This window comes from Larimichthys crocea, chromosome VIII, assembly GCF_000972845.2.
Source record: "Larimichthys crocea isolate SSNF chromosome VIII, L_crocea_2.0, whole genome shotgun sequence".
NCBI lineage: Eukaryota > Metazoa > Chordata > Actinopteri > Sciaenidae > Larimichthys > Larimichthys crocea.
In genome coordinates, this window is record NC_040018.1 from 22993253 (window position 1) to 23002092 (window position 8840).

Here is an 8840-nt window from a genome sequence, read left to right on the forward strand (position 1 = left end):
CAGCACATACATTCATGGCGAGGAGCTGCCCTTTAAACATGTAACTCTCTTTGAGCAGTTCACTTGAATATACTTGCAGACTTGCACCAGGACAAGTTGGTGTTATCTGAGAAAAAGGGAAAACATTTCTCTTCATAAATCTCATTCTAGTTGTCATTTGTGGTTCGACAGCGTGAGTTTGCATTAGCATCCAGGTGAGGTGTGTGTGTTTGATTTCCAACTCTGATCAGCTGAGATGTGGCGACGATGAATACACTAAACCATTCTGTGAGTTGAAAGGCTGTCAGGTTGTTTTTGGCTCTTCTCTTGTTTATGAATATCAAATGTCACATTCATCTCCAGCAAACGCACCTGGGCTTTTGTGTGCGGCACATTATGTTGGATTTGTAGTTCATGTTCTGTTCTGTCCTGTCATGTTGTGCCTGTGTGTCTGTGTACACGTACTTGTTCAGGTGTCTGAAGGAGGACCCAGCCACTATGTCCTTGCTCCAGCGGAGTTTGGACCCGGAGAAAACACTTGGTCTAGTAGACGTGCTCTACACAGCAGTGTTTGACATCAACAGATGGAAGGAGAGAAAGTGAGTGAATGTTAAATGACAATAATCACTTATTTTTTTCCTACAAGTTTGGTGCTAGTACGGCTCATAATTAAGTACCTGTGTTTCTCTTCCCTTCAAAAGAGACCAAGCCTTGCCCACTATTCAGATACAACTGCAGCGGGAGAGCCCAGATTATGGTGGTCAGGTAGACCTGCCTCCAGGCACCACCTCCAAGACCTCCAGTGGACTGCCCAAAACGATATCCAAGCTGACTTCCAAGTTTACCAAGAAAGTCTCATCCAGCTCTAATAGTGGTGGCAGTTACTCCATCCCTAGTACCCCGTCTCGCAGCATGCTAACAACCAGTAGCTCTGAGGATAAGGCCAAGAGCCTGGGCCACAATGATGGGAGACTACAGAGCATCCTGCAGATGAGCAGCCTGTCCTGCAACCCTGACTCTACCCAGCAAAACCAGATGGCCAACGGCTCAGTGTCCGAGGACCAGGGGATGAACCTGCCGACTGACCAAGAGATGCAGGATGTCATCGACTTTCTCTCAGGATTCAACATGGGAAAATCACAGCAGGCTTCGCCCCTGGTCAAGAGGAGGAACTCTGTGGCGTCTGCAAACCCTGCCGAGCTGAAGCCCCCGAATGGACCTCCGCCAACTTCCCAATCGATCTCTCACAATGCCCTGCAGCCCCCAGCTCAGACCCTGCCCCAGCCACAGCCTCAGCCCCAGGTGGTGCAAAAGCAGCAGCCTCAACCACAGCCTCCTCCACCGCAGCAACAGCAACCCCAGCAGCAGCAGCCCCCTCCTCCACCTCAGCAGCCCTCTCCACAGGCCCTGCAGTACTACCAGCACCTCCTGCAGCCTATCAGTCAGCAGCAGCCACCTCCTCCTCAGCTTCCTCCTCAGCAGACCCCACCGCAGGTCCTGTCACAGCAAAGAGTGGCCAGCAAGTGGCTTGGCACCTCTGGGCAACAGCCTCCACCGCAAGGCCCCCCAGCAGGGCTGTCACCCCTGGGTCCAATTGGGCAGTGGAGCTCACCTGGGCTGCCGGATCTGAGCTCAGATCTGTACAGTCTGGGCCTGGTCAGCACCTACATGGACAGCGTCATGTCAGAGATGCTGGGTCAGAAGCCGCAGGGGCCCCGCAACAATACTTGGCCCAACAGGGACCAGAGTGAAGGAATGTTTGGAGTCCTGGGAGACACGCTGCCCTTTGACCCTGCAGGTGAGCTCCACTATGATTTTATATGACATATTATCAGTCATTGTAATTGTACAATATGTTTGTGTTGATTTGTTCTGTACACGTGACATCTATTGCACGTCTGTCCGTCCTGGGAGAGGGATCCCTCCTCTGTGGCTCTTCCTGAGGTTTCTTCCACATTTTTTCCCTGTTAAAAGTTTTTTGTGGGCAAGTTTTTCCTCACTGGAACCGAGGGTCTAAGGACAGAGGGTGTCACTCCCTGTACAGATTGTAAAGCCCTCTGAGGCAAATGTATTTTGTGACTTTGGGCTATACAAATAAAATTGATTTGATTTAATTTTGATGACACATTACATTAAGACTACTAAGTTATCCACACATTCGCTCCATTTTCATGTAGAGGACGACGGTGGTAAGTTGTTTTTAAAACTGTCCAAGTCAAAAGTGCGAGGACATTTAAAAGAGACACCAGATCAGAATTTTAGAGTTCAGTGTTAAAGTTCAAAATTATTAAATAATTGGGTCATTTTAATGGATATTAACAGACAGAAATACATTTCATTCATTTCCTCATGAAACATGTAAATGTTCTAAGCTCTATTTTTAGAAAGCTGCGGTCTCATCTCTTTTATCATGAAGAGATGTCTAAATGGGAGCGTTGGTCTCGACCTCTCATGCTCCTCAGTCAGACTGTTATGTCAGCGGTGCAGTGTGGAGCTCTGCTGACTTTGATTAAATATTTAAAAATAAATCAATCAATATTTTTATGACTTGACAATGTAGTTATTAGTTATTTATTATACCAGGAGACTAATGTTCAAAACCATTAAGACGCTTGCTGTGGTATCCAGCTGACATATAAAAAAGTTGTTACTGTTTCATAAAAGAAAAGTTGTTTGCAGGCATCAGTTGATAACAACATAAAGTGATTACTACACAAAGATTATTATCATCATTCATCATTATTGCATTAAAATAAAGCAGTGTAATGGCAGTGGGGATAGATGATGTCTGCAGAGCAGACTGCAAGTAAGCCGGAAAACATACAAGATTTGTCATTATTAAGCCATATCTTGTCATGTCATGCGGCCAGTCAGTGTATAGTAAAATAATCTGATATTATTTATATGCTGTCTTGTAACCATGCAAGCAGATTTCAGACAACTTTGGAGCCTGATCTAAGTAACATAATAAATGTAGGTCAGATAGTATGAGCAGCTGTTTCCCCCCGCATGTAGCTGTGACTGTAAGTTGACAATTTCTGCTGATTTTAGCCTGTGTCAGTTGCTATTTTTACACTGCAGCAGACTCTTTTGATTGCAGTCAAGAGCTATTGTGCAGAGTTGACTTACGGCCATTGTGATTTTTCTGCTATGGTAGACAGTCTGGCTAAACGGATTGAGCTCCAGGGACCCAAAGAGAAAAGCTGAGGGTGTCAGAAACTCATAGCTGTGTTTATCCTCCCTTTCCAAACGTAGTTGGCTCTGACCCGGAGTTTGCACGTTACGTCGCTGGCGTCAGTCAGGCCATGCAGCAGAAACGGCAGGTGCAGCACATCCGTCGGCCCAGCAACCCGCGCAGCAACTGGCCAATGCCTGATGAGCAGCACAGGACCTGGTCGCACCCAGAGTACTACAGTGAGGGGTAGGTGTCTGTGCACGACATGGCCCCTATGTTGCTTTAAAAAAAAAAAAATTTTTCAAAGGTTTGTTTTTTTATGTTTTCATTTCTTTTGTAGTTTTAAAACCAGATTTTTCATCAGTTGTACTAACATAGTAAAAGAAAAATGAACACAAAGACACACTTTAAAAAATCCCTAATGCCATGTTAAGGATTAGTTTTGGACAGCATTATAGTTGTTGGAGGGTTATTTAAAGCTTAGCCTCATCATAGTGCACAGTAGTCTTGAAGAATGTTTTTTGATTTTAATTATTAATGTAGAAGACATCATCAGTATGTGAGGCATTTACCACATTCATCTAGACTGTTGTCATTTAAATTCAGCCCACAAGTGTGAGACAACACCATTCTGCTGAGAGATTAATCTGGATGCAGACATAAACAAGCGGCCGTTATACTGCAGTGGCATCTCACTTGTAAACCCTGTGCAGGATTTCACTTTTTAACAACCTTTAAACAGGACCGAGAGATCCTGTAGAACCTGATGGAAGTTGATATAAAGTTATCAAATGCCACTGAATCAACAATTTTCAACCTTTATTTACTTCTCAGGAGAGGTGGACCCTCATTTTTAATGATGCAGAGGCAACAAAAAACTAAATTACAAGAAAAATAATAACAAACATCAACATTGGTTAAAAGAAAATCCCAAACTTTGATTACATTTATTCTACTTCTAATAGATGTCTTTTTATCCTACAAAACACAAAAAGGATAAGTCAGAGTTAATAATTTATAGTATACCAGGGAAAGTGCTAACACCTCCTCTGGTTGTGTCCTCAGTGAGGCCGTAAACAGCAGCTGGTCAGCCAATCAGGGGGACTCTGCCAGCTCCAGCGATGAGACATCTTCTGCCAATGGCGACAGTTTGTTCTCCATGTTTTCTGGGCCGGACCTTGTAGCTGCGGTTAAACAAAGGAGGTAAGTCCCAAAATCATCCGCTGGCTTGAATTTGTCTCGTCTATTCTGTCAGCCAGCTTTACAGTGGAAGTGGAAACATCCAGACTCATAATTATCATAAAATGTGATTCACTTGATGTTCCACACTCACAAAACAAAACAGTGATCTTTTTTTCCCCATATAAACACACCTTGATAATTATTGCATAGAAGAGGATGTGCAAGCTTGGCTGTGTAAGAAACAGTGTTGTTGAGGTGACAAGGTTCAATGTAAATGTCTCTGTTTTCAGAAAACACAGCTGTGGTGAGCCAGAGGTTTGCACCCTGCCCTCACCACCACTCCATCACATCAGTGACGATAACCAGGTAAAGTATCAACTCCCCAGCATTTCTCACATTGTGGAGCTTCCTTTTTAACTAATGTTGACACTACTTCTTGTGAAAAAAAAGTTGAAAATATAAGACAGTTTAATTCTTTCGTTTTATTTTGAGATAAATTTCATGACCTTAATATTATTTATATAGCACATACATAGGGTGTAGCTCAAAGTGCTGTTTGAAGAGATGAGAGAATAAATGAACAGGCATATTAAAGCAAGTATAAATACTGCCTGATATATCCATGCAATTAAATTAATCAGTTATCAAATAGCAAGAACTGGTATGCTTAGCAGGGCAGGAGTATGTGCAAGTTAAAGTTAAGTAAGCCACAAGAACAAGAGGAAGGTCACAGTTTGTTAAAGGCAGTGTTAATTAATAATTTGATAATGTGAGATAATGTGAGTAAAGGCTGAGCTGCTGAGCTATTCATAGTTTGTATTTTTTTTTTTTTTTAAAGCAGCCGAGAACCTAAGAGGCAATAAACTTACTAACTAAACCTCAGTCCCAGCTGGAACTGGACCATATGGGTCACTGTATTGATGTTTCGTGGCACAGTGACATTTCATGTGGAATTTGCAAAAGCCTAGTGTGTGGCTGCATTTTACCAGATGTACACACATCCATGACTTTTGTGAGTTCAAAAATGCATGTGAAAAAATCATGGTCTGTTGCTCCTTTATGTAAACATTATATATACAACCTTATATACAAGGTATACCCATCCTATATGCAACAAGCTTTTTCTATGTGCTTATTTGAATTTCTGTCCTTGTTTTAAAGGACTGGTGAGACCTTGTGACTTTTTGATTGGTTATTGACCCCTTCCACTTTGCTCATTGCCGTCCGCTGTGTTTTTCTACAGGACAGCAAAACTAAAACCTGGCCTCCCAAAGCGCCATGGCAGCACTCCACTCACACCAACACCATGCCCAATCCCAGCTCTTCCTTGTACCAGATGAACATCCCTCCTTCTTCCCAGTGGAGCGACTCCATGCAGATGCTGCAGTCTCCAGTGTGGTCCACTGCCAGCGACTGCTCCCCTTCCACTGGCATCTCCTCTGGTTTTCCCTTCACCCAGCAACAGCAGCAGCAGCAACAGCAGCAGCAGCAGCAGCAGCAGCAACACAAACCCATGACCAAGGGCTTTAAATCCTTCCCCCTCAAACACGAGCACAGGCCCTCCTACCTTCATCAGTACTGATCACAGTCTAAAGGGTTTGTAGCTCTGTTAGATGAGCCACTGAGTGGGCCGAGCTGCAGCCATTACAGTCCACACCCACTGAATTGGAAGATTTCAAAGCCTCAGAGGCAAAAAAATAAAATAATTAAGTATACACACTGGCTCAACATTTTTGTATCTATATTTTTCCATGTCAAACATCCCCATTTGAAAAAGAGACGTATTTTGAAGTTTTTTGAACTGCCATGTTTTAACTACAAAAAGGTGCATGTGTCATGCTGGCAGCAGTTAGTCTAGTGGTCGTTTCTCTGTCTGTTGAGCTTACGTCTCCTCAGACAAGAGCTGGAGACGTGCACGGCCGTCACCCACTTGCTTCTGCAGCTGAACGTGTGTGTGCGTGCGTGCGTGTGCGTGTGTGTGTAACGGAGGGGGATTACAAGGGGGCAGGGGCTTGAGATGCTCTCATTTTGCCCATAATAAATATACTGTGTCTACATAGCTGTAACTGCCAAATCTCACGCAAGATGACTCAGAATACAGCTACCATCTACTGTTTCATAGCTTGTAATATACTGAAGTTGAAATATAAATATTTAGTTCTTTTTATTAAGAGGCTTTGAGCAGGCTCAGCATAAATATAGTATGTCACTGCAGAGGTGTAATTTGAGAGAAATACACTACTTTTTCAACAACTGACCAGAGTTAAGAATTATAGCAGTAACAATGTGCCATGTTGGTATTGATAGCACTTGCAGAATATTATTTCCAACCAAAGCGTTGTTCAGAAGATGAATGGTGCTGAAGAGATAAGAGGTGGACTGATATTATTGATAAACGGTGAAGTAACACACCCTATCGGACGAGAGCATTAGGGAACATCTTCACATCCAGAAGCGCTTTCATTTCCTCCTCCTCCTCTCTAATTGGCGGTTGTTTGCTCCAAATTGACACTAACTCCCATAAACGTTTCCTCTGTTTAATAATACAATATTTTTCTTGTACAATTATTGACAGTATTAATCTTATTTTTGTATTTTCTTACATGTTATACCATTACTGTATGTTAGTATTCTTGTAGGCATATTACATAAAACATTATTTTCCACCTCCCAATATGTGAAAAAGCACATTTTTTTTCCTACAGTTGAACTACACCATCTATCTATAAAGGTTACCAAATATGCCATGCTAAACACTAAAACATTGTGTGATGAGGGTTTTTTCGAGCCCTTGTTTCTTCGGTTTCTATGGCAATGGGCTGCATTTAAAAGCCCAGAATGTTATCTTTTTGTGATGTTTGCGGATGCCAATGTTGCCTGTATTTATGAAATGACACCATGTTTTCAGAAAACTAACATACTTAACATGTTTACAGAGAATTGTTTGCTGTATATACATATAAATATATATCTTTTTATAGTTAATGTGCTTTGCACAATCAAGATATAGGGTTTGTTGCTTTTTGTCTGTGTTCTCTCCCTAACTGTTGCAGCCTTTTTTTAAAGACATCATTACAGACCGTGGACTGTAACTGTTAGCTTCTCAGCTGTGTCAAATGGTTTACTAGTGGCTTCTACAAAAGGAAAAAAAAAATAATAATAAAAACACGTTGCCCTGATAGATGATATGAAGGGGGACTGCTTGGCTTATGTTGCTTATTGTTCTCTTGAGCTGGCAACTGAATCTTTCCAAGTGTACCAGCAATGCAAAAAATGAATAAAAATGATTAGCAATTCAAAAAAAAAAAAAAGCTGTCTTTGTAGTCTTTGTGCTGAAATGTTCTGCTGCTCACTGTCCTGTGTGGACACAGTGTGGTCTGATGACTTTTAAAAAACTGAAACAAGTTTAAATAACAGAAAAGACTTTAATGTACAAAACGACAGAATACTTTGTATTCACGTATTCCTTCCACATAATACATTTGATGTAACATTACTGGCCTAAAACACCAGTGATCTTGGCATGAGTATCATTACTTGAAACAATAGTTATAAATATATCTTCCTGTGTCAAAGAGTTTGCCATCATGATGTCCCTCCGTGCTTATTCACAGATTGTGTTGAGGCTGCAGTCTGGAAACAGAAACAACAGATGCATAAATACTTAGAAAGGCAGTAAACATACATTCAAATTAAATCTGTGCAAAGATACAAATAGGACTGGAAACATAAAAACTATATACAATGAAATTATACAATAACAGTATTAGGAGTAAGAGTCACGGCTGATTAGCTGCTTTACATTTGCTGAGGACGGCATGTTGTCTGGGCTGGCATCAGCTAACGTCGCCAGATAAACGATGTTGCGGTGCAGGATCTGCTGGTACCTGATGGAAAAAAACAAAAACACACAAACCAGCTGAGAGTGATCCTGCATGCTCACACACACACACACACACACACACACACACACACACACTTTGACTTACTGCACACACTCCACCGCTCGTCCTTTCTGCATGTACTCAGCGATGCATCTCACTAATTGGTCGTTTTCATCCAGTAACTGGCACAGAGAGACAGACAGTAGTTATTATGTTAATTAATAATTTCAGCTTCATCTTTGGAAACAATAAAACCGCCGAGCATCAAACACGCGCCATAAGTTTATATGCGGGACTGTGAGCTAACAGCGAGTTAGCCGCTTCGTTAAATGCCCTTTATTGCCCCTTTATTGCCCCTTCTTACCCTCTGAATTGTCTCCTGGTTGACCTTCGCCTTCCCTCGTAGTTTCTTGGGCACAAAGACGATCGACATTTTGTGTGTTTCACACTTGTTTACCTTTCCGCCTTCTTCTTCGCCGGTTCTATGAATCGACTGGCCGTGTCATTCTCTGCGCGCTACCGCCACCTGGTGGAGAGGTGGCGTAACCGTGGATTTAAAGAAAATAAAACACTAGTTTATCTATCAAATAATCTGTCCCCGCTCTCTGTGATGCCTGTTG

General features: G+C 42.2%; 2 protein-coding genes across 4 annotated transcripts in view; one reads left to right on the top strand and one right to left on the bottom strand.

Annotated features, from left to right (window-relative positions):
* garre1 (granule associated Rac and RHOG effector 1) overlaps positions 1-7647 on the top strand; it is a 32049-nt gene extending 24402 nt beyond the window's left edge. For all 3 annotated transcript variants that reach the window (XM_010733120.3, XM_019274308.2, XM_019274307.2), the window contains 6 exons: positions 453-578; positions 681-1777; positions 3235-3400; positions 4220-4357; positions 4627-4702; positions 5580-7647. In XM_010733120.3, the coding sequence (XP_010731422.2) occupies positions 453-578; positions 681-1777; positions 3235-3400; positions 4220-4357; positions 4627-4702; positions 5580-5918 (1942 nt within the window). In that variant the 3' untranslated portion in view covers positions 5919-7647. The remainder of the gene's footprint in view (positions 1-452; positions 579-680; positions 1778-3234; positions 3401-4219; positions 4358-4626; positions 4703-5579) is intronic.
* ss18l2 (ss18, like 2) lies at positions 6594-8729 on the bottom strand. Its single transcript, XM_019274312.2, has 4 exons — positions 8585-8729; positions 8326-8402; positions 8139-8223; positions 6594-7969 (listed from the first exon to the last, which is right to left on the bottom strand). The coding sequence occupies exons 1-4, from the start codon at positions 8651-8653 to the stop codon at positions 7922-7924; spliced, it is 279 nt and encodes a 92-aa protein (XP_019129857.2). The 5' UTR covers positions 8654-8729; the 3' UTR covers positions 6594-7921.
* Between the last annotated feature and the right edge of the window lie 111 nt (positions 8730-8840).

Excerpts from the sequence above, each read along its gene's own strand:
- ss18l2 (XM_019274312.2), bottom strand. The coding sequence starts at position 8,653 with ATGTCGATCGTCTTTGTGCCCAAGAAACTACGAGGGAAGGCGAAGGTC. Across the intron at positions 8,403-8,584 it reads ACCAGGAGACAATTCAGAGG|TTACTGGATGAAAACGACCA; the intron begins GTAAGAAGGGGC and ends TCTCTGTGCCAG. Across the intron at positions 7,970-8,138 it reads ACATGCCGTCCTCAGCAAAT|ACTGCAGCCTCAACACAATC; the intron begins GTAAAGCAGCTA and ends TTCTGTTTCCAG.